This window comes from Lagopus muta, chromosome 3, assembly GCF_023343835.1.
Source record: "Lagopus muta isolate bLagMut1 chromosome 3, bLagMut1 primary, whole genome shotgun sequence".
In the NCBI taxonomy this organism is placed as follows: Eukaryota; Metazoa; Chordata; class Aves; order Galliformes; family Phasianidae; genus Lagopus; species Lagopus muta.
Window position 1 is genome coordinate 51,530,177 of NC_064435.1, and position 25,912 is coordinate 51,556,088.

At 39.7% G+C, this 25,912-nt stretch overlaps 1 protein-coding gene across 2 annotated transcripts in view; it reads left to right on the forward strand.

The window, feature by feature from the left end:
- The first annotated feature begins 529 nt into the window (after positions 1-529).
- Positions 530-25,912, forward strand: part of GNAL (G protein subunit alpha L) — a 111,645-nt gene continuing 86,262 nt past the window's right edge. Inside the window, exons 1-5 of one of the 2 annotated variants that reach the window (XM_048939154.1) lie at positions 530-642; positions 1,125-1,434; positions 1,630-1,702; positions 2,564-2,618; positions 2,802-2,921. In XM_048939154.1, coding sequence (XP_048795111.1) covers positions 1,296-1,434; positions 1,630-1,702; positions 2,564-2,618; positions 2,802-2,921 — 387 coding nt within the window. In that variant the 5' untranslated portion in view covers positions 530-642; positions 1,125-1,295. Of the gene's footprint in view, positions 643-723; positions 1,435-1,629; positions 1,703-2,563; positions 2,619-2,801; positions 2,922-25,912 lie in introns of those variants that run through there. The other variant, XM_048939153.1, reaches the window with a different exon arrangement.

The following is a 25,912-nucleotide window of genomic DNA, read 5'->3' on the forward strand; positions in this document are numbered from 1 at the left end:
CATGAATTGTGCTTTCAGTCCCACCTGTGTCAGAGGACAGGAAAATAGAAATAGGGAAAAAACATTCGGTTCTAAAAAATGGGCAGTCTGATGCTAACAAGCGCGTATTTTGGCCCAGCAGAACCTATGGATTTTTACCTGTAGTATTCTCCCCACACACACACTGCCTGTGCAGGGAGGAAAAGGAAACAGCAATGAGGAGCAGCACGGAGGAGAACAAAAGAGTGTCCATGTTCTAGACCAAGCAGGGCCATCAGCACAGGTACATGGCACCTGGGTGCCATAGTGCCTCCTGAAAACAGAGGCAAGCACAGGTGGAGGACTGCCTGTTCTCCTTCATCGTCTGCGCTTCCACAGCGGGAGCGCAGCTTCGGCAGTCTGGAGGAATAGCTGTACTCGGAAATTCAGGGCGCCGGTATTTCGAGCCGCGGGAGGCTCCGCGCCCACCCTTCCTTCGCCGCTCCCGCGCCTTCGCGGCTCTCCGAGCGGCGCGCGTCGTCGGGGCCGCGGTGCTACGGGCGCCGCTCCCGCGGCGGGGCGGGCTCAGCGGGGGGCGGCCGGCCGCCTCCTCGGGAGGAGGAGGCCGGGAGCCGCGGGCCGACGCGCCGGCTGCCTCCAGCGGGCGGCGGATGCCAGCTCCAGGTTTTCGCGGCGGCAGGGCCGGCGGGCGGGCGAGGGCCGCGGCGGGGCCGGGGGCTGCGGGGGTCGGCGGGCGCGGGGGCGCGGGCCCCGCGGAGGCGGCAGGCCTCGGGCCGGCGGGGCTTCAGGTGCCGGGGTCCGGCTCCCACCTTTCTCCCCCGCCTTCCCCGCGCGCAGGGGCTGCGGGCTGCCCGTTTCCTGGTCTGGCAGGGAGAGGCAGTGCTGAGTTCGAGAGACAAAAATAGCCCTTCACGGAGAAATATAGGGATCGCGCGTGCGGCGGGGAGGGAGCGGGGAGAGCGGCACCGGGCTGCTGCCAGGAGGAGCCCGCCTCGCCTCGCCTCGCCTCGCCGCGCCGCTCCCCTCGGTGCTCGTTAGGCGTTGCTGCGCGGGTCTCTCCCCCCGCCCTTCCCGGCTCGGCACGGCCACCTCGGCCCCTCGCATCCCTCTCGGGGAGGAAAACAAACAAACTCTGTTTTGATCAGAGAGCGGCCAGAGACCATTTTATTTGAGCAAAGCGGGGGGAAGAAGCGAAGAGAGAGCGCCGCGGAGATATCGGGATTTAAAGCCTGCTCCTCGCCGCCCCCTTCCCCTCTCCCCCCGTAAGACCCCGGTGCGCGCAGGCAGCAGCCTGACATCCCTCCCGAGCGGCGGCGATGGGGTGTCTGGGCAACAGCAAAACGGAGGATCAGCGTATCGATGAGAAAGCGCAGCGAGAAGCCAACAAAAAAATAGAGAAGCAGTTGCAGAAGGAGCGGCTGGCTTACAAAGCGACGCACCGCTTGCTTCTGCTGGGTAAGGCGGCGGGGCAGGGCAGGGCAGGGCAGAGACGGGGGGAGGGGGGGGGGCGGAGGGGCAGAGAGCTGCCCGAGCTCCGCGCAGGGCCGGGCCGGGCGCGCCGCGACCCGCGGATGCCGGCGGAGGTGGGAGATGCTGCGCGCCCGCAGCCCGGCCCGCGTGTCACCGCGCGCCCTCTCCCTTTTCTTGCAGGGGCCGGCGAGTCGGGGAAAAGCACCATCGTGAAACAGATGAGGATCCTGCACGTCAATGGGTTCAACTCAGAGTAAGGATCGCCGGCGCTCCGGGGCTTGTTTTTCGTTAAATGCTGGAAGCTGGTTGAGGTCGGGAAATTTCTGCCCGCATCCTCCGCTCCGGTGGCTCGGCGCTGCGTTTTGGGGAGGGAGGGGGACAGGGGAGCGAGAATAAGGAAATCGCTGCTGCTGCTGCTGCTGCTGCTGCCTGTTTGTGTTTCTGTGCGTGGCCCCCTCGCTGTACCTTACACTGTTGCTACTGCAGCGCTTGACAGGCCCTGTGTAGCAACAACATGGCGACTACTTTTACATAGAAGCAAATAACTCAATATTGCATCTGTCTGCAATACAAAAATATATGTCAAGCCGCATTCAGGATGACAGCGGCTGCTGTTTTTCCGGTATTTGGCTTAGCGTAAAACTGAAACTAATTTGGCACGTTTGTTAGAAATCACCCTGATTTCTGAGGGTGCATCATTTTTCTCTCTCAAGCACCCTTTCCTGGAAATCACAATTAATCCATAGCGTTAATTTCAGATATCTGCTGACTTTCAGCTGTGCATTATTCGTTTAGTGAATGTCCGCAGCATGCCGTGGAAATGAATAAAACGGGAGAATGATTTCCAGTTCCGTCAGGGGAGGCTCTGCAGATGTGGCTGCGATCCTCTGGTTTAAGAAAATGTGAGGGATGAATGGGCATTGCTCTTCGTACTGTGCGAGAAAAGGAATAAGCAGAAAGATATATTTGCCTTGCTGTTGTTTTCAGTTTGTTGGTATAGCGATTGGAAAGCAGATAAACAAACAATCAGTGGGGAAAAAAAAAAAATAGGTGCGAGTGACTGAAGTGCTTTGGGAATCAAATTCAAAGTGTTAATCTTTCTGTTTTAACGCAGAGAAAAGAAACAGAAAATACTGGATATTCGGAAAAATGTTAAAGATGCGATTGTGGTAAGAACACACTTTATACTGTTCTTAAATGCTTGGGCGTAGCGGAAATGGTCAGAATTGTGCTCTCTAAGATTGTGCAGAGAGAAATCCTATTTTGCTGATCAGATTGGATTATCTTCTATTGATCCCGCATCTTAGATTTATCCAGATTAATGTGTTTGTTTCTGTTTTATCCAATTCTAGACTATAGTTTCAGCTATGAGCACTTTAATACCCCCAGTTCCATTGGCCAACCCAGAAAACCAATTTCGAATGGACTACATCAAGAGCATAGCTCCTCTTTCTGACTTTGACTATACACAGGTAAGAAGAGAAACACAGCTTTATTCTGCACTAAGGGGGAATGCGTCTCTTAGCTTTGACTTGCTGATGCATTGTTTGCTTTGTTGGTGGCTTGTTTTCTTTTACTTTTTGGGAGATGCTTCTGAGGAGAGCTCGTGCCAGCATTACCTCTGGCTTAACTTTCCTTCAAGGCTTTGGTGGTTGCACCTGTTCTAGCGTTTGTTTTCAGCGTTAGTTTGTTGTTGCTGATTTATTTGCAGATATTTGTAAATGCTGTTCTTGTGTCCAGTTCTTCTCTTTAATATTTCTGATGCTGTTGTACCTACTGACGCTTCAGATAAGACTGTCAAAAGCTGTTTTCCTATGTGGAAATAAATGCTGGGTGTCAGTCTGCGGAGTTACGGTTCGCCTGCAGAAAACGATATAAAAGGAAATAAAAGAATGGAGTGCCCCCAGTAGTATTTTCCATATTATTGCACTTCAGAGCGGAAATTCATGTAAACAGTGGTCGAGCAAGGTGGTTTGCTTCCTTATCTGTTTATTGTAGTTGGCCTGAGCAGTGGTTTCATTGCACGTGAGCGTTGCCATCTTTTGATATGGAATTGTAAGCAAAGGAGGGATTTCTGTATAGAGGTTACTCTTCTGAGACAACTTAGAGGTACCATTTGGATTAACTCGAATTGATGTCTTTCATTTGCTTTTTACATTATTGTTTATGGAAAAAATGTGTAATCTATTCTGCATTTTGTGCATGATATGAAAGCAAGTGCACAGACGTGAATATTATTGAAAATTATATTTCTAGTAGCACGATTTAAAGTTGACCTTAGAGTTACATATATATGTATGCATGTATCAGTATGTATCAAGAGCAATTTGTTACAGATATAGTAAGGACTACAAAAAAATCTTCATTTATTGGCTACGTGATTATGAGTTGTTCGTGCTATTAGTATTACCAAAGAAGCCATTTACAATACAGTGTCTTTAGGTTATTATAGCTCCAGGGTGGAAGGAGAAGGGGAAGAGTCGTTTCTTTATTATATGACTCATATTCTTTGGTGCGTGGTTTCGCCTCTGGTAAAGCTACCACTTTGAAGGTTCAAGATAAAGAAAAAATATCAGATATCTTGTTCAGTTAGAATTTAACACAGAATGCAGATGTTAAGAAAACGACTGTAAGGTACTCCCACATGGGGCATAGTTACTCAATTGGTTGATGCAAGTTAGTAGAAATGAGAAACTCTTTTTAGAAATGGAAGTTGAGTTTGACATGAAATATGCCTTCTGTACATATTTCGGTTCTGAGGCATTTTTGCTCATTTCATCTTTTTTTTTTTTTTTTTTTGCTTTGATATGTTATTTATTTGAGTAAAATAACTGGTGACATATATCTTTTGCAATTCTCTGTAGTACTTTTTTTTTTCTGAGTTTCTGGGGGAGAAATAAAAGGTGGACTTCCTGTGACATTGGAGAAGCATTTTTTTTAATTATGATTTTGAAAAATTTCTCCATTTTTCAGAGAAGCCAACTATATGTGGGCCGACTGAACTAACTGTTGGATACCTCATAGAAGTGAAAAGCTTATTCTTCATGGGGGGGGAAAAAAGGAATGGGGCCTCAGGGACTTTTGAAGCAAGTAGTAATTCATTTGAAATCTTGATTCAAAGTCAATTTTGGTTTAAAGTAAAAAACAAAAATAAATGATTAATACTGCTTTTTAATTAAGTAGGATTTCTGATGAAACTGATGTTATTTGAAATACGTCTTAGCAAAACAAAAAAATAAAAAATAAAAAAAAACAGTGCAAGCTTAAAAAAGGAAGACAAATCTGATCGCGTTTTAGAAGTAAATGGCTTTTATATGTCAGTTTCATCTATTCCTCTCTGTTGTCTTTTCTGTGCCATTCATAGGTAATGTGTGTGTAAAATGTATAGAAGGGCTAGATTTTCTTTTTTAATTCCTGTTGCTTTAGCATGCTGTTTCTCTCCAGGAAGATGTGTGAGCAAGACAGATTTTTAAAAAAATGTGCTATTGTGCTTCAGGGCTTGATTCTACTCCAGTTTAAGTTAATGATAACTTAAAATAAAATTATGTTTCCAGCTGAAATAGCTTTCAACCCAAGTAGTGTTTTGGTACAAGGGCAAATGAAAAAAGAAATACTCGGATAGTAATCATCAGTCAAACAGTAAGCGTTCTGCGCTAAGCGTTGCTGATTTGGAATGAGGCCTTCTGAACCAGAGAAACCCGTGTGGTATTTAACCGTCTTCATTCAGTACTTGCTATTCTATTATCTGTATTTAAAAGCAAGTCTAAAGGAGGAAAAGAAAGAAAAAAAAAAAGCTGATTTAAGCAGAGCTCAGGTATTGCTTCAAGGATAAATGTTGGAGCATTCTAAAACGTGATAAATGGGACCCTTCTTTCTTTGAATGAGGAAAGAGGTAATTTTAGGATTTTTAACAATATGGATGGTGTTGAGCTGTGAAAGGTAGCTGCCTCTGTTGCTGCAATGTAAATTACAGGTGTGTTATTTTTAGGTCATTAGTCATGTAAATCTTTGTCTTAAAAATCATTGCATTTTAGTTTGAGATGTATTTTAAACATTCTGCATCAAACTTATTTGAAAATGAATGCACTGTATCACAAGTCTTTAAAGAGAGGCAGCTGATGATATGCAGTTTCATGGAAGGCGCAGTATGGCCAATACCTGTGCACTAATTCAAGTGTATTTGTGGCACATCGGGTATGCTTGGATATGCAAACTTAAATTGCATACCAATTAACTAATACGTGTTTAATTGTGGGAGTTGGCCTTTAAAATAAGTGGATTTGAAACTACTGATTTCCTGTGGGTACAGCCATATTCTAATTTAAATTCACAATGGAAGTTCCAAGAACTTGACTGAAAATGAGATTCACATTTTTACTTTTAATCTGTATTTTGGGGTTTTGTTTGTTGGGTCTTTTAGTTGCATTGGTCTCTACAAAATGTAAGGCAAACAGCTGACTTTTGTAGTGATAAAGAAATTTTTTCCTCTTTACAACATTTTAATATTGCTTTAAGAATGTGCAAATTGCCCCCCGTGGTTTTACTTTTTTTTTTTTTTTTTTTTTTTTTAGATTTGCTACCTTATGATTTACCTAATTCATATAAAACAAAATGAAAGGTCTCTTGATTTCCATTATGATTTGTGTGGTGCTTTTTGTTACTTTTGTTAAAGGACTGGGGAATTTTTACCGAAATACGCCAAGCGATGGGTGCGGTCTAGTTATATAAATAACAACATTTAAGGTTTGATATATATGTATATTTTAAGAAGTTAATAAACATGAGTAGGTCATGTGTCCATTGTAGTTTCTTCCTTGAACTCGTAAAAGGAGTCAAGATAATTTTTCTTCTAATTACTACTTAGCACCGTGTTCCAGAGTGGAATCAGCAGAAAGGCTTTAAAACTGAAATGGAAGCATGCACAGCACATCGGGAAAGATTTTTTTGTTGTTGTTTTTGGCAAAGTGTTGATTGATAGTTACTAAAGTTAACAGGAATTGACCTGTGCCATTTTTAATCCTTTATTGATGGGGATTTATTTTGTCCTTTGTGGAACAGAGTGAACATATTAAGGGCATATTATGCTGGTAGCTGTGGAAAAACATGGTGTGTTATGTAAGCGCGTGTGTATTCAAGTTCAGTTGTCTTCACTGAAGTATTTCAATTTTGTGAGTGCAAGGCATTTGCATGGTGCTTAAGTCCTTTAACTTTGTATTCTTTCAAATCAGGTTCATGTGGTCAGTTTGATGTATGTATCTAGCAGGCAGTCAATTAGCTACGATCAAAGTGTGTACTCTAACGTTTGCCTATATGAACTAGTCACCAGTGAATGTGAATCACTTGCTTAGTAGAAAACATGCAGATACTTCATCTGGTTATTTGGGGTGTGGGGAGACTTGTCAAAGGACTCATTTTCCTTTGCTAAGAATGTTTCTAGGAAGAATATTTTAACAAAATATATTGTTAAACCTTCATGAAACACTGAATTGTGCAAATGTAGTTCCTTGTGCTCATTTTAGATCGCTGGTTTTAAAAGTAATATGTAAAGCTATCTCATCAATCAGGCAAACTCAGCTTTCAAAAGTGAGATGTTAATATGAAGGCATTGACAGGGAAAGTGCTTCAGATTCAGCTGGCCTGTGGTTTGCTCTGCGTTTTTAGATACAATCATTTGAGTTCATTTTCATGACTTGAATTTTCCTCCACATTTTCTTAATAAAAACGAGGATGTTGTTTCTGTAATGTAAAAACAGGAGAAAGAAATAAAATGATGGTCATTATTGGAAGTTGCATAGACTTTCCTTAGGCATTCCTTCTTGGATGTAGCATTCAAATTCATACTGACGCTAGTGCATGGTGATTGCTGGTTTACACAGAACATGTCACTGTGTTTGAAGAAACTGGAGATTTTACTGAAGTGTGTTTCTAGGTACCAGAAAATCTTGACACTAAATACTTAAATAAAAGATGAAAAATGTGATAAATGAGGTTCATATATGGTTAAACTTCCTTCAGTTGCACAGTTAATGCTGTGACTTCAATATGCTATTTGGTCACAACGTGTTTAAGTTTCCCTGTAACATGTACTTCACGGAGCCCAAAGGAGTTAGAACACACATCATCTCACCTCATTTTTGGTTTTCAAATAACTTGCAGTATTTCCATGTTTCTCGGGAGTATGAAAATATACCATGCTTTACATGAAAATGTATAAAAAACAGAATGCAGTGAATATTGCCACCAGTGGCTTCATTTGATTTTTCAGTTAGGTTTTTACTTCAGGGCTTTGTTTATCATTTAGGGTAGGATGAACAGCCACAGGTTTTTATAGCAACCTGTGATGGTTAACATTACTGTAGTTTGAATTCCAAATTAACTTCTAAGAATCAAGTAGATTTTTAAACAGTGTCATTTGCCTTTTTCTTGGTCTCAGTTGCGTGCTGGTGGTTCTTCAGCTGTTATTATATTCACAAACTTGGAAAAGAATTAGAAGGCCAGGTAATGATTAAGTTGTGTGGGTACAACAGTGTTATTACTAACCTGAATGAACAACTTCAAATACAAAGGAAGAAGTCTGTCGAAGAAGAGCACCTGCAGATATTGTGTATGCTAACCGAGTCGTTGGCAACTCCTTGTTCTTCACGCAAAGACTAATATTGTCAAGAAGACTGATATGGATAAGTAGTGGATACCAGGGAGAAGTAGCAGTTATGCAAGAGATAACGTTTCTTTTCTGCAGTAGCTCTCATTTTGATATTGTATGCATGCGATTAATTAACAGCAGATATGGAAGTTGTGCTCTTTTCATGCTGAGAGCAGATTCTGCTGATGCCCTGTGACACCTTTCCCTCAGTATGAAATACCTGCTTGCATACAGATTTCATGGAAGTGTGTCTGGTTTTCATTAAGCTGAATCCCTGATGTCCTGATTAGTCAGTGTTCAAGTACTAAATTGTAAACATTTCATACCCGAAATCAAATGAATACCTTGATGTTACAAGTTGCCTTGTTCCTATTCTCTTGAAGGATTAAGTTTGCTGCTAATGGGTTGGTCAGTCAGAAGTGCTTTCAGAAATAACAGAGTATTACTTTAGCCATACAGTTGCAGAACCAGAAAATGGGAATGGGGTTCAAATTGCAAACGAGTCTAGTGCAGTGTTGAAAAACAAACAAACAACTTCTTGAAGTGATAAGGTATTGTGGAACTGTAAAATTATAAATATCTGCCACAATTGTCTTTAATTTCTTTATATTAATTATTTGAAAAATACCCAGATTTTACTGAAAACACAATTAGGGCTTAAAATTGGAGTGGTTTGAATAGACTCTAGCTCTTGTGCCAACAGCATGAAGACGGAGACTGGGAGCCATAGGAAGTCCTATGTATTATCGCAAATGAGCGGCAGTATTCAGAAAAAATAAAGAGTAGGTGTTCGTTTCTGAGTTTGTTTCTAGCTCTTCCTATCTCAGTATCATATGTTTGCTTTTCTTGTATATGTTTGTCTTTTTTAGAATATGTTTTTACATCGCTTTCAATGAAAAATAATGAATTTCAGTCTGAAAAAACAATTACTCAAGAGAGGGTGATGAATAGTGCTGCTTATGAATCAACAGCAGTGTTATGTTCAATCCTGTGTTATCACAGTAACACCAAATTAAATGTTTACTACCTTACGTTGTGAATCTGATTTCACAGGTAGTGAAGTGGCATTCACTCTTACCCAACTTGCCTTATTTATTATCATCACATGAGACACAGACTTTCACTGTGAAAAGAAACAGTTAATATCTAATTTTATTAGTCCCTATGTAACTTCTGCAGTACTAAAACTTATGTAGTCTTCAGAATTGTTGGTATTTACTGGTATTACTTCAGTGAATGCTTCAGTAATTGGGGGCTTTTTGAGAGTCAAGCCAGCAGCAAGTCACATACTTATTTTATATTCTGTGTTTTTTCGATACAATTTTAGCTGAAAACTTTATATACTTCCATAGCACTTTATAAGGATGAAAATATTTTTACTTCTACATTTAGATATACTGATTTGGTGGCAACTGGAAGACTAATAACTCCAATTATCATTTTAAGTAGGAGTGACTGATTTTCATCACAGAACCAAAAATATATTACATGATCATTTATGAGCCTCAGAATATTTTTGTTCATCAGGTGTTTTTCAGTGTATACCCTAATTTTAAATAATAAAAAAAAAAAGGTGACAGTGAGAGGTTAAAGCCTGTATGACCATTGCTTTTGCACTGGCCACAGATCTGTGAACATGGCTGTATTTTCATGGTATTTTCATGTATTTTCATGAACATGGATGTATTTTCAGTTGTGGTTGCTGTTTTGCCTTCGTTCCCAAACTCTTGACAGCTGCTTTGGTGCCTTCTGTAAGCTGTGCATGTGGCAGCAGTCCTCCATCTCAGACTGCAAGGTGTTGAAGAACAGGCATTGCTGTCTGGTGTCTGAAGGACAGCCTTAACAGCCTCTCTATCACAGATTGATCTTGATTCTGCATCTTCCTTTGCAAGAACTTATTTGTTCCCTCATATGTAGTTAAAACCGCATTGTAATGAAGCTAAATATGAATATGTGCAAAGAGTAACCACACTGCTTAATGAAGACATACTGTCCAATTAAGCTGAGGATGATGACGACATTTCAGACTTCTACAAGTGGCAGTTTTCAGAGGAAGGGCAGTGAAATATTTGATGAATTGTCATTATTTATAAGCTGCATTAAAACAAATTTTCCATCACAGTCAGTGAAACTGTAAACATAGTGGAATATGTTAAACAGTTCTTCTCATTATCAATTAATTCTTTTAATCTCTTAATCCGAAGATGACTTGTTGATGATGGCTCTTGCCATTTTTGAGTGCTTTGTAAAATCAATGTGTTTACTAGTCAGGGAGAATCTTTTTATTTTCGTGGCTATGGTTTAAATTAAAGTACACGTTAAGGATAAATAATCACATGCATGCACATTGTCACTGAAGCCAGAGAGACCTATGGACCAGAAGATATCACCTACTCATGCAATAATAGTGTCATTGTTTAGAGGTTCAAAGAAGTGAGTGTTCATTGGCACAGCAGCCATAAATCTGAGCTGCATGCCCTTTCTTCAGCATGTGATGAAATTCGAACTGGAGTTTCTGGAACAGTGTTAAGCACTGCCAGCGTAGACCTTAGCAGATTTTTTTTTCTTCCATCATTTCTATGGCTTCATCATTGATTGATTGTATTTATGGTCAACAGTGGATTATCCCCTTAATGTCAATGTAGTCTACATCAGCATACTGGATATTCAGTTTGTGGAAGGCACCAATTTCAGCAGAGGAATAGAGAATGAGCTCAGCAGTATGAAGACTCTGTGCCTCCCTTGCCTAAAATGAAGTAAATAAGTTTAAAACACAGAAGTATTATATAGTGTTATATTTTCCCCTCACATATTGAAGCAGCTTTTTATGATAAATGTAAATAGGGCAGTAAAGCAGATGAGTGGCAAGAACAATGTGTGTTTGCAGTTTGCTGGATGTTACAGCTGTGATCTTTGTTCTGCCACCTATTTAATTTCATTTGCTTTTTCTGTTAAAAGATTCAAGTGTTTTATTCCAGTTCTAGGAGCTTTTCTTAAGGATGTAATTTGTACAATACGGTTTTAAGTTTATATTGTCTTTTACTTTGGAAAGTCTTGCAATGATTTCTCGGAACAGAGCTGCATCTGGTTGTAAACATGCCAGCTATCATATGAAGCATGGAGATTAGGCTTTCTTACTTTAAATCAGTAGATTAATTTTAGTTGGTTTAAAGTGGACTCTTGTAATTAATCTACTCGAATTTGTTTTAAAGACCTGTGTTGGATGTTTTGAAAGAATATTTATCCTTAGGCAAGAAGAATATTGGAATCTTTATCCGTTATGTCGACATTAGAGATGAACTTTGCCTTTTAAATCTTTTAAAAGTAAACGTTCTCTGACACTCCTGCCAGTTCATTCCCTTTGAGTTTTCTTATTGCTGTCAGTAAGACTTAAGCATATTTTAATGCAATATAATTATCCCACTGCTTGAAACTGTGAAATTGTTTAGCAAGATAAAATAGGCTAAAGATACGCAAGTCCTCTTATCTCTGTTAAGTTGGTGAACGCTTTTTGATCACGTCCACCCTCACTTCCATAGGATGTTAAGTGACAGAGCTGTGCAGATCATTCTTTTCTTAACTTACACCCACGTTCTTTCTTTCATATCAGCTAAATAATATCAAATTTAAGAACTGTCAGGTAGGAAAAACATGAAAAGGCAAAGAATGGTAAAGTAAAACAGGGAGAAGTGTAACCTCAGTTTCCTCTGCAGACAGCCATCAACTCTGCCTGCAGAGCTGGAGCTGGCCAGGACTAGCAGTGGGACCTGGAGGTCAGTTCCGGAGCACTGTGGGTCTGGGCTAGCTGCTTGGAGGAATTCACAGCCCAAGTCAGAATGAAAAGGCAGAAGGGAAGCAAAAATAGAAAGCACTTATGCTACAAATATCTGGTCATTTATTTTATTTTTCTGTTAGAGAGAGGAAGAGATCATGTATTTCCACCTGTTCCTGCAAGCATATCATTAATCATCAGATTTTTAGGAGGTCTTACAGAACAGTGAGGCTTCCTGGTGGAGTTTGGTAGACCTTGAACATTGGGATAAGAATATTTTTTCTGGCAGAAAGGCATCCTTTAACTTGAACTTCATCTTGCGCTTCATTTTTGTTTTGGTTTGCTTTTTTTTAATGCCAGCATTGCCTTTTCCTTGGGGAAGAGCAGACAGAAGTATTTGGGACAACACACTTTTAGTTGAACAGTAGGGCTTTTATTTTTCCTTTCTTAGAAAGAAAATTATCATTTTAGTCTTTGTTATTATTTGCTGACTTTCTCTCTAGATTGTAACAACAGTAAAGCAAAAAAATCTAACCAACAAACAACAGTGTGGGTATATTACAGACAAAAATAATAATTAGTCAGGGAATCATGATTACTCAGAAATCACAATTGGAAAATAATTTGATTGATTAAATATATCACTAGAGGAAAGTAGCAATGCGTATTTTGGAAAATCTAATCTGCAAGAATTTTTTCTCTGCTTCTGCAGATATAAAGGATCAAATTTGGTGCTTTTCCTTAAGTTCTGCAGAGCAGGTTTTGATTCTTCTCACTGATGAATGAAAGCCTAGCAAGAAGTAGAATGGTCCACAAAAATAGAGCTCATCCTAAAATCTTGTGTTAACTACAGTCCAGTTTTGCAAATGCTTAAATGTGTGCGTGTAGATGGACTTAAATGCCTTGCTGGTGTACTGTTAGCTCTGTGTGCTTGCAGCTGAATATCCGGTTATGCAGTGATATTAATACCAAAGTCACAAACACTTTCAACTGAAAAACAAAATCAGCAAATCATTTTTTCATGTTAAATATATATTTGGGAGGTCGTTGAGCTCTTTTATGGATTTTCATGGGGGTGGGAAAACTTGTGTAGGTTAGAGATTGGCACAAAACTTGAAATAAGCAAAATCTTCTTCAGATAAGTGACAGTTCTCTGGATGCTATTAAGCTATGAACAGTAGGTCTTTTCAATAATCACTGTGATTCATTTTCATATTGTGTTTTTTCTAATAATAATATCTTTAAAAGGCTTACAGAACTGTAGGCTGCACCAGCATAACTTTGTGTGCCGAAGGGAGGGGCTCATGCATGGGATCTTAGATAACTTACCTTAAATTGATTTGCAAAGCTTGATAATACCATAAGAAAACTGTGAGCTCAGGTCACGGGTTCATGTAGCACTGAGTTTCATCTGTGATGATGGCCAGTAGCAGCACTGGAAAAAGACTGTAAGAGTGGGGCAAGCGTACAATAGGCATGGTAAAATTTCCTGCATTTATTCTCTTAGTCCCCGTGGATTTATAGGTATTTTTTGGCATTTTAAATACTTACCTAGTTTTAAGTTTGTGTTGTATGTGTGAGGAAGTACCACTCAAAATATTTTTTTTCTCTTTTAAGCCAGTCTGTCTTCTCTGGTTTGTCGTGTTGTTATTTCATCTCTTCCACACTGTCCTCCTCATTACACGCCATATCCCTCCAAATATTTATCTTTCAGCTTAAGAAGTCTGTTTAACTGGTTCTCTCGCAGGACTCCTTCCCTATCTTTGCTCATTCTTCTCACCCTTCCATGTTTCTCTGACTTTTACCAGGCCCTGTTTGCAATTTAAGGTTGTAGCTGCTCACAATGTTCAAGGTGTAGGTACACTGTGGGTTTACACAGTAGTGTATAAATACTGTCTTGATATTTCTTATAGAATTGTTTTTGTATTTTTATAGAATTAGAGTAAACGACTTATAATTCTAAGAGAATGTGAACACAGTTGCAGGTAAGAGGCATACGTGTGAAGGTCTCTGCAACAACACCATCACAGCCCAAAGGCTACCATTAATGACAGTTACCCTTATTCTTCTCAGGTGTGACCTGAGTGTGACCTTGTAACGTATTTTGACTATTTTTTTTCAAAAGATCCATTGCATTCAATTGTTTTATTCTGTCATATAGAACCACAGAATCCTTAAGAGTTAGAACAGACATCTGAAGATCGTCTAGTCCAAATCCCCTACAGTTAACAGGGACATCATAGCTAGCTTGCCCAGGGCCTGATCCAGCTTCACCTTGAAGTCTTCAGGGGCAGGACACCAACCACGTCGCTAGGCAGCCTGATCTAGTGCCTCCCTACCCTCACTGTAAAAGGCTTTTTCATTATAGCTAACCTAAATCTACCCTCTTAGAACTTGAAACCATTTTCCCTTGTTCTGTCACCGCAGACCCTGCTAAAGAGTCTGTACGCTTTCTTCCTGTAGCTCCCCTTTGGATACTGAGAGGCTTCTATCAGGTCACCTCACAGCCTTCTCTTCTCCAGGCTGAACAGCCCCAGCTCTCTCAGCCTGTCCCTGTAGGAGAGGTGTTCCGTTCCATGGATTCTTTTTGTGGCTCTCCTCTGTGTCTCTTCCCATGCTCCAACAGGTCTTCGTCTCTCCTATACGGAGTACTCCACATCTGGACACAGTACTCCAGGTGAGGCCTCACCAGCGCAGAGTAGAGTGGCAGGATCACCTCCCTTCACCTGCCAGCCACGTTTCTTTTGATACAGCCCTAGTATGGTTGACTTTCTGAGTTGTGAGGGCATGTTGCTGGCTCATGTCCAGCTTGCTATCCTCTGGTACCGACAGGTCTTATTCAGCAGGTCTGTGCTCAATCCTTTCATCCCCCAGCTTGTATTGGTAAGGGGGGGGGTTTGCTTTAACCCTGGTGCAAAATCTTGCATTTGGATTTGTTGAACCTCATGAGGTTCACCTGGGCCCACTGCTTGAGCCTGACTAGGTCCCTCTGGATGGCAGTGACATGTCTTCACATTTGCTGTGCTGCCATGTGTCCCTTATGAAAAAGCATTTTTTAAATTATTAACCATGACTAATATTTTCTTCTGTGCAGAAGGAGAACACACTTTATTTTTCTTAAAATGGAAAAAAAAAAAAAAAAAATTGGTCTTCAGCCTGATTTTGGAGACAGTGTTTACAGTACCACAAAGGACATTTGTGCTTTCAAATCTGCTCATCATTCCTTAATTGTTCCTTATGATTTGTCTAATTTAGCAGAAAGGAAGATCATTGTTTGAAACCCTTCTCATAAGAATATTTTAGAAGATCAGGATGCCCTTTTTTTTGTTGTTGTTTTTGCTTTATTGCAGTCCCTGTGTGTCAGTGAGAGAAAATGTTTTGAACTTTTTGATCTCCCTTGGGGAAACGCTGCAAGTAGCAGAATTTTGTTATTTTTAGGTCAATTTAGGTCTTACATGATTCAGCACTTGAGGTTTGTGGGAAAAAAAAGAGTTGTAGATTATGATTAAAGGAGCAGAAATAGTAAGGAGTGGTTACTAGAAAAGAAATAGTCTTACTGTTAAAATACTTTTTCATTTGGCTTTCCTTCTTTTTAAAATGTCCATCCTCATTTCTCATATTTTTTCTGTTAGTCCTTGTGACTCGTACTCTTCAGAGAGAATTTAGAACAGCAAATTGCCTTTGGATCTTGATAATACCATTTAAGTCTGTCAAGCATGGTTGTTTCCAGCAGGTTGAGCGCTGATCCCCTTTTGACAGCCTCTCAGGAACAAACAGAAGGCTGCTAGGAAAGGGGTGGAGAAGACCTGGGATGCAGAATAGTTGCTGGTAGTATGGGAAAAATTCTTTGTTGTAATAGGGGACCACAAACAATGAGTTAACTCATTCTGAGTTACATTAACAAAGCATGAATTACAAAAGAGACATGAATTAATTATGTCATTCTCTTTGGCGTTAGTGAGTCCTCAGCTGGAATATTGTATCCTAGTTGGAACTGAACTTCAAAAAACAAATTAAAAAATCCAATTTTTTTTTCTTATGTTCTTCAGAGCATCAAGAACAAGGAGAGACTAAGGAAACAGAGGAAACTCTTGAGAAAAGAACACTCTGTTTTGAATGACAAAGGGAGATTAATACAGTTTTCAGTATTTTAAAAGCTGTAATTATGTCTTCTTGTGCCTGTCTACAAGGGCTGCTCCAAAAGTAGAGCCTGCTATTTTATTGTTTTGGCCCACGACATCACAGATAGATGTTGGTGATACAGCAGTAGAGGTTGAACCCCACCACCAATATTCCATTATACGTGCTGCCATGTGACAGATGGCCCCCAAGGGGCAGTCTGACAGAATGGCGTCTGACGTGGAAGTGCGTGTGAAGCAAAGGAGTGTCATTGGATTTCTCCATGTGGACAAAGCGGCACCTGCTGACATTCATTGATGCTTGCTGAATGTTTGTGAAGACCAACTGGTGGATGTGAGCACAGTGAGACAGTGGGTGGTGCATTTCGGCAGTGACAACAGCAGCAGTGGGTTACCTCAGCTGGTGTAGATTTGTGTGAGTGAGGCACGCAGGCTCTTGTTGATTGTGGATGAAAATGCAGAGCTAATGGTGGTGACTTTGTTGAATAACAGTGTTTTGTAGTTGAGAGTCTTCTCTATCAAGCATTTATTATTCTATTTGTATCTGCTGTAGTTTCCATGGAAATAAATAGGAGGCATTACCTTTGGAGCAGTCTACCTATTTAGAGGAAGGAAATGAACTAGAGGAAAGCAGAAGATTCCTCTTTTCAGTTTTGTACAGAGGTCTGCATTTTCAAAATGTTCTGTAACAGTGACTTTAGGAATCACAATCTTCCAGATACACTGAGATATGAACGCCCAGTTTCAGGCATTTAATGCTGAGTTCTCCTGATCCCAGGTGTCAGGTGAGTAGTTTTGAAGCAGCGGTGACAGCTCCCTGTTCTAGCAGCAGGAAGGTCCATGTGTGGATCTTGTGGTAAGTGCTGTCACTTTGAGAGTATATGTTGTATACTGAGATACTTAGGGGAGGTTTGAAAGAAGAGCTCTAGCAAAATTGTTGACATTGCTAGCAAGTAGTTTAAGGAATTAAGGACAGAGATCATTAGAAATCCCTTCCAACCCAAGCCATATATATGTATAGGCTGATATATAGATATAGATATAGATAGCTATAAATCTGTGAAAAAAGTTTTCATTATTTATCATAATCAGTTTACCAAATTCTGTAGAAAGGAGAAGCGTTTTGTATTTCTGTTAGGGCTAGTTTCTTATTTTCCTAATGGAGAACGTTTAAGGAGAGAAAGATGTTGAAATACATCCAGCAGTACCATTATTTAAAGTATGAACACATTGAAAGGTGTATCAACTTTTTTTATTTTTATTTTTGTTCCTTAATGATTAGGAGCATTGCCCCATACTGATTCCTGATCCATGCTTACACAACAGGTGTGAACTTGCTGTATACCCAAGTTAAGGGTAGAAGCTTAAGAGTTTGCAGTAAATTAAAGGTTTCTTTTCATTTACATTTTCCTTCTTTTAAAAAACAAACAAAAATTGTTGCATATAGTATAATTAGGCAAGGTTCTTCTTTTTTTGTTTGTTTTTTTGTTTTGTTTTTAAGAATACATTGCTTTGCATGCTTTCAGACACCAAAAGGGAAATGTGAAGCAGAATGTTTGTTAATCAGTTTATGAAGGGCTGCTTTCTGGAATTTGGGGATATAATGAGGAGAAAGTCCTGCCTCTGACAGTTAGCTTGAGTGCAAGGGGAATTCCAGGCATTTGCTCCCAGCAAGAGAGTTCCTTTATTCTGAGTACTCTTTGTTTGATGTACTCACTGACTGGCTGACTTCTATCAGTGTATACTATTTCTGGGCAGGTTTTCCCAGTGTTGTTAGAGTGAGTTCCTGTTGGGACCTGATGATGTGGATTTCTAACCTGGAAGGTATTTTACTGTCTGACAGGCAGCCTAGTTCATTTACCTTTTTTGAGTTGCTTATGTGTATATAATACCTGTTTTCCTCTTACATCCATTGTTTTTCTCCCCAAGTTTCATACTTTTAGGCTAATCTGAATCACACTGCTGTTAAGCATACATGCTGAGAAACACGGTGCAGTTTCATGAGCATTTGTTCAAGCTGTGCAGCCAGGCTGAGCTATCCTCCTCTTTCTCCCCTGCCTCCGTCCACTGACAGCCTCCCCTGTTTCCGTCCACTCTGGTTTCCTATTTTTGTACCTACAGCACACCCTCAGCTGTGTCCTGGCAAAGCTGAGTGGATGGGAGAGCTTATTCTGAATGTGGACCATTCCCCCAGTTTAACATGTGGAGTGACACAAGATGGGGAAAATGAAAGTGGAGGTAGGAATGAATGGTAGGATGTAATGGGAGAGTGAATGCTGTCTAAATCTTCCCACCCTGCATCTACAGTCAGAGATTAAGGTCAGACCAGAAGCCAGTGAAGATCTGCATGTTCAGAGAAACCCCATGCTGTGTTAATTTTGCTGTTTGTGATTTGCTGCCTGCTACTTCTTGCAGAGGTTGGGTAGTATAAGAACAGGTCTGTCTTGTTCACCCTTGCCCTCTGGATAAATAAACACTACCACCTTTGCTCATGCCTAAACTTAACTTGGTGGGCAGAAGCTGTAAGGCTTAGTCTGATGTGTTTCAAAAGCAACTAACTAATCTGAACTGTAGTGTACAAAAGACTTCCTAGCTGTTGTAGTCCCATGTAACAAGAACTCTTCCCTTCTTTCATTGAATAACTGCAGGACACTTCTTCTGTGTTACTGTATGATCTTTGCTAGGAACATGACGGATAGGTATGCAGAAATCCCATGCACGACAGCTAGGCCATAAAAGACATGCTAGTAATGTGAAAGACAGTAGGGCATTGTTGCAGTCCATGCCATGTCAGTGGCAGCATGTAAAAGTGAAGCTGTGTTGTAAAGTTGTCACGGCCTTTGGGGGAGACAGCACAAGTTCACAGAAGTCATTTGAGGGCTACTGAGTGTGTAGAAACATGGTTTGGTTCAAGGAAATTGGCACACTCTCTGGGGGTCTTGGGCTTGTCTTTCTCCTATTGGGCTCCCATTGCTGGAGGAAGCACAGTGGACCAGAAGGACCTCTGGTGCCTTACTCACACCTTCTTAAGTTACGTTTTATTAAGTCATTTCAGTGAATAACCTTCCAACATTCCTAAATCATTGCTATGGTAATTCATTTTTAAATAGATTAACTGAAAAACAAAAACAAACCACAGCAGTTTTTCAGGTGAAAGTTTTGCCTGATGTGCCAGTAAGATTCCCTTATTAGCCTTTATTTATTTTTTCCAGTTACAACACGATGAGTGTGAGAGAGCACGCTGCCTTTCTGAGCAGAATGTGTGATGGTTTTCCTTCTGTAAGCTAGGAGAATCTCTGTCCGAAAGGGAATCTTAACACTGTGTCTCTCAGCCTGTCTTTGTTTGTAGGCTGTAACCACATAGTGTGAGGCTGGCTCAAGAGGAAATTGCTCACGATAGGAGTTTCAGAGAGTCAGACCATTCTGAAGATGCTCAATAATAAAACTTCTGAAGTTTCACGAGCTTTACAAAGTTGCTGTAGCAGGTGCACACTTGCATGTGATGTATACACGATCTGATGTATATGTTTAAAAAGCCTGAGGGTTAGCTCAGAGCTTAGCTAAGTTGTTGTTTAGGGGTTGAAATGAGAGCAAATGCGGTGTACTCCAGTGTTTTGTCTTCATAAAACCAAGTATGTTAAATAACCTCTTGTATCTGCACCTGTATTATCATGAGCGTTAAATAATCGTATCTTTTCTCACTGATGGAAACATGGAGGAAGAAACAAAATGTCCTTCTTGGATCTCATCTGGGATTTATGTAACCTGAAATAAACAGAAAGGAAGTATATCCTTCACAAAAATACAAAGACCGTCTTAGCCCAATAGTTGAATAATGAGAACTGTGGGTAGCCTGGAGGCTTTGCTGCATCTGGTAGTATTTGTAATTTGTTTTAAATTGTATTACTGCTGTTCTTTATCTTAGTTTCCACGTTCACTTCTCTAAAATTTGAATGCTGTATTATGTCAAGGAAAATGTCCCAGTGATGTTTCCTGGGCATTTAGAGACACTGGGAAAGGAAATTAATTTTTTTATAATTATGTGCAGTAGAAGATTGGCATGAGCATGTTTATCATCAGGTTTGTTTTAAGAAAATAATAATTGGGCATCTTTAAGCTTGAATAAAAATACACTCCAGCTGTGTCCAAACACAAATTATCTAAAATATAAGTATACAGATATGTGTTCAAAATTAGTACAATGATGCATTGATAATAGCCAATATTGTTACTTTATTTTAGAGAAGTACCCAAGAAAGCAGAATTTGCTTTTAGCTCAAAATTAAAGGTTTAATTTAAGCAGGCTTTTCTCTCATTTTTATTTTTTTTAAGATCAGTGTATGTGTTTCCAAGAAGGTTTACAAAACAGTGGGTGAGAAAGGTCATTTAAAACAATCTGACTTAGTTGGCTGCAGAACTGAACTCTGCCACTCAAAATTGTAGATGAGGAAAAAAAAGAAATGGTAGTTTGTTTTCCCATTTATATGGTTGGAAGACTTTTTTTTCCCAGAACAGAGAAAAACTTTAAAAATTCTTCCTAAAGATTTACTTCTATTATTTCTAAAGTATGAATGTTTTTAAAGATGCAGCTTTGCTGTGTTGAAGAGTTTAGTTGCTTTAAACTTGTTTTCACTTTGCAAGCCGAAATTGTTCAAGGGATGTAGTGCTGTCGTTCTGTATCAATCGAAGTATTTATTTGGAATATTATTGTTTTTTTTTTATTATTAATCTTTGCTAGAACCATTGGCCCTTATGTGCATGTGTGAGGTGTTTGCTAACAGCACAGCATTTTGACCAATGCACTAAAAAATATAGTACCGGACAAATTTGGTACTAATGTTTTGATATTTTTATTGTAGTGTTCATTGTATTTGTAGTGTCCTTTATTGCCCAAAAGAAATGGCAAAAAACTGAGTATTGTCATCTGTTTAACCAAAATAATTGTGCATGTTTTTTGTCCCATTGATACACATCATGAAGCTACATTCTTGTTCATCAGATTATTTCATAGAATCACAGAATGGCTTAGTTTGGAAGGGACCTCAAAGCCCACCCAGTCCCACCCCGTGCCGTGGGCAGGGCTGCCCCCCAGCAGCTCAGCTGCCCAGGATCCCATCCAACCTGGCCTTGAGTGCCGCTGGGGATGGGACACCACAGCTTACATGGGCAGCTGTGCCAGCTCTTCACCACCTTCTGAGAAAAGAATTTCCTCTTAATGTCTAACTGAAATCTCCCCTCTTTTAGTTTAAAGTCATTCCCCCTTTCCGTATCACTGTAAAAAGTCAGCCTCTGTTTTTCTTATAAGCTCCTTTCAAGTACTGAAAGGCTGCAGTGAGATATCTCCAGAGACTTCTCCAGCTGAACAAGCCCAGTTCCCTCAACCTTTCTTTATAGAAGAGGTGATCCAGCTTTCTGGGCATCATTGTGGCCCTCCTTCATTAGTGTGTAACCATCTTCCTCTCTGTGGGCTTCCTAGATCCTCTCATCTCCTGCTTAGAAACATCTGCTGTGGAATGAAGTTAAAGAGGTATGCTGAGGAAGGCTACCCAGTATCTCCCTTGGTTTCTTCATTCTGCCCTGTCCCAGGTTTTCAATTCCTTCCCTCCTGGGACCTGAGCAGGAGGCTCCCAGAAAACGGCCTCCAGATGGTGCTTGGCTGTTTCAGCTTCATGCCAACTACGGAGAGAATTGTCACAGGAGGCCAAGTTACGTTTTTACCTAACACAAGCTCGCTCACATGAAACATGAACTTCTGCCTTGCGTATATGCAGTGCTGTCCTTTTGAATTGTTTTCTGTCTAAAGTAGGCATTACTCAGTGGGGAACATTTTTAACTAATGAAAAAACAATGAATACACTTGGATAAAAGGAGGCATGTTGATAATACAAACTATATGTCTGGTGATACACTCAACATCTGTATTCTAAAACTTGCCCTACAAAGTAAGAACAAATAACAACTGTTATTTACAAAACCACTTTTACACATATTATGTGAAAATACATGTCTTAGAGAGGGCATTAAAAAAAAAAAAAAAGTAAATTTTAATTAATTCTTTAAACCATTAAAAATGGCTTTAAAGTCATGCAGTCTTGACTGCTTGGCTTTTACTGTCTTCATTTAGGGTTGAGGCTTAATTAAAGGTCAGTGTCACACACATTTCCACAACACATAGTAAAACCCTGGAATGAAATGAAATGAACCTCACTCGAACATTTGATTAGACAAGATAATGTATTTCCCCCTGGAGTAGTTTGTTATTCAAAACAAGCTCTTTAGGGAAGGAAGTTCACATCAGTTGGTAACTGTTCCTGTGGATACCAAAGAACTTTGTACAGTACACACTATAGTAAATTGCACTGCAGGTCATTTAAGAGCTAGGAGTGCAGCCTGTGTCTATGTGTGAGTGTCACAATATATTTAAAAAAAAATAATGAGCTTGAAAACAGGGAAACAGGAAGCACTGGTACCAGAAAAAAATAATGACCAGATTTACTGTGCTGGAAGCTTTTGGCTAGTCTGGAAAATTTGCCATTCTTCTAAATAAATTTTAGAAGTGCTTTTTTTTTTTTTTTTTTTTTTTTTTAAACCTTATGTTACAGCATAGCAAACACTAAGCAAAAAGGTTTTTTTTATGAACTGATAGCCTTAAATGCAGAACTTAAATGCAGAACTGTGTAACTTCAGTTTATGGATATATCTTTTCTGTTGATGCAGTTGTAAGCTTCAAAATTATTAGCTGTTTTTCTCTGTGGATTTTTTTTTTCTGTCATATTATGCCCCCTTTGGTCTTTGCACACTGGTCACAGTTTTACACAGCCATCCTTGGCATAAAGTATTAGGACTTGAACTATAGCTTGAGTCAGTAGAAAATCCTCAAATGGAAAAAGAAGACCTGTTTTGGCAGTCAGCAGTGATCTCATGTGATTCCAGAAAGTGACTTAATCTTGTTTTCTCCGTTCCTTCTCCTACCTTTCATCTTACCTTCGGCAAAAGTGTGTGTTATAGTGTAATGTGCTCTTTTATACCTTCACTGGGAGCTCAAAGTGTTCTCAGTCCTTTATGCTGTAATGAGTGATGGAGCTAACAAGTTCAGGTTCCCTCTGAATGTATTGTAGGTGTCCAGCATATTGTCCATCTACCAATGACAGTCAGTCATCTGTTCTCCTTCAGGTCTCCTGTTGCTTGATTTTCCTCAGAGTTGTCCCAGTCCCCCTCTGGATTTTGGTAGATAAGTCTGACTGGCTGCTCAGACTATGTGTGTTAGTCAGCTGTAAAGCAGGTAACCTACTGAAATCAAGCTAAACCTTACGTGTTAATATCAGTGTCGAACCAGCTCCTTTCTCCAGGCAATGATGGTTTTGAGAGGCTTGCTACCAAGAGGCGCTTTTGCATCCTTCTCTTTGGTCCATTGATTTGGAATTGGCCAATATGTTCTACAGTCAGAGGGCATGGTTGGTGGTCTGACAGTATGGCATCGTAAGATTCCTTTCTTAAAGAAACCAAGCCAAATTGACAGCTTGTTTCAGTAGGGTTTAAACAGTTATATTATGACTGAAATACAAATGTAACATTTATGCTTCTTTCTGCAGCTAATCATTCTCCTTTGGATATAATATGACTTTTAAGAAACATGGAATGTTGTATTTTTTGTTCTTCTCAGGGAGAAAGGATTATCTTCCACTCTGTAAGAGACTTTAAAAGTTGTCCCACTTCATTGCTACTTGAGCCTGCCTGGGCTAGATGTTTAGTATTTTCCAACCAGTGTTTTGTACAGAAGTGAGTCTCGTGTCTTCATTGGCAGTGCATCTCTTTCACCTTTCCAACAGCCTGTAAGCTGTTGGTATTGGCTAGCTGTCCCTTTTGTTGTATTTTTTTTGTATGGGCTTTTCTGCTATTCTGCTTCAGTGAACCTTAACGCACCCCGATTTCTGTCCATCTAATTATGCACACTGTACAGGACAGATTTTCAGAAGTAAATGCAAATGCAACATTTTACATGGCTGATCATGGAGAATAAAAGTTCAGAACTTTTATTTTTATTATTATTTAAATAGAACAGGGAGATAACTTTCCTGCAGCATACTGCAGAGGAAGATATTTTGTAGCCAAAGGTAGTAGGCTAGATCCTGCCTTGTATCTACAGTGTATTCAACATGAAGTGTACAGTAAGATGGAGAAGGGAGTACAGGCTGGGGCTCGTGTGTAGCATTACCAGTGAGATTTAGAGTAACTGCCTCAAGAAATTCTAAGCAACTTTTAATGTGTGACAGCTGCATTTGTGTACTATTCTATTTTTTCTTTTTCGATTTTTCTTCTGGTACTTACCTGGAAGATTTTATTTAAAGAGAATAATGTCACTAAGGAAAAGACCTTTATAATATAAAAATCAGAGTGTTCTTAACTACTCGTACAAATTAGTGAATTACTGCATTTTAATTGTGTATCCCTTTTAAGTATACATTAAAAAACAAAATGATGTAAAAAAAGAAAAAGCTCGCTAAGTAATGCTTTTAGCAACTCATGTTGCATTCCCAGGTTTATGATTTTAACTGCATAGCATTAAGTCCTTACAATAAGATAGTTACAGACATTTACATCTGTATAAAATATACAGATTTAGTTTATATATTTAGTTTGTATATTTAGATATACAGATTTAGATTTTAGTTTAGCAGAATTGAAAGTACGTTGGAAGAACGTGTCATCTTTCTTCATATAAACATATTGTAAGCGTATTTGTAAGATGCATTAGGAAAGCAGATTTAGAAATGTGACTTTTAAAAATCCTTCAGAAGATTTTTTATTTAATTTTTCTTATTTCATCATGCAGTGTGTACTTCTGGTAATTAAGAGCCTCTGCAATTAAATGCAAAGAGCTGGATGTTACTTTTCTATGGATGTTCTTTACTATGGCTTGTTTGTGCCATTAAGAATATAAGGAATTAGCAGGTGGCTTAAAATATGCTGTCTCTACTAATCTCTGAAAGACGTTCCTCCTGGCTCATAAAGTCATTTCTTCAGTCCACTGGGTGAATAACAAAGAATTTTCCCCCTTCCTGTTCCCTTGTCTGCAGGGTTGCTTGAACTGTAAAGCAGCCTCAGTAGTTTGTAAGAATATCCTGCCATAATTTATTAACCCGTGCTGAAGATTGCAGGGATACACAACACTAAAATACACAGTATCATGCAAGCTAAGGCAGTAGTGTAATTGCAGTACATGTAAATAAGACTCCATTTTTTAAATGCACATTATTCTCCCGTTGAAATACTTTTCGAAGCAATACTCCTTGTTTTTATTTTGGAAGCCTAATGCTGACTTTCTGGAACTCAGTTTAGTTGCTACGGCTTCTGATTGTTTTTATTCCACTTCCTAAGAAAAGTGGATGTCGGCAGAACCCTTTTTCCAATCCACACATTGTCTGGAAAATCTGACACACTACATAAAAGTTAATCTACTTACCTGAAGACTCAACTTCTTCCTGAAATATCTTGGATCTCTTCCAGTTTCAGCAAAGAAAGGTCATAGTTTGGAACTATCATATGCAGAAGCATTGTTGAAAAATAACTTAGCATTTATATTTAAACCTCATTGTTATGTGTTTAGTTATTGACCTGTGTATCTGTGAAGAGAAGTACATTTCTTCCTTCCTCTCTCTCTTCCTCTCCCTCCCCACTGAGGGAGGTTTGGTCCTTCTGCTACCTTTCTTCCTCTTTCCTGCTCCATTAAAAATAGAACTCTTCCATTTTATTTTCATTTTCCTGAGCAACCAAGCTCCAGTGTACTCTGTCACAAGATTCACTTTCCACTATTGCCAGCATCCCTACAGATTTCTTTGTCCTAGATAGCACTTCCCCAGTGAGACACCAGATGACTTAAGGAGATGAGATGAGGGTGACCAGTTCAGC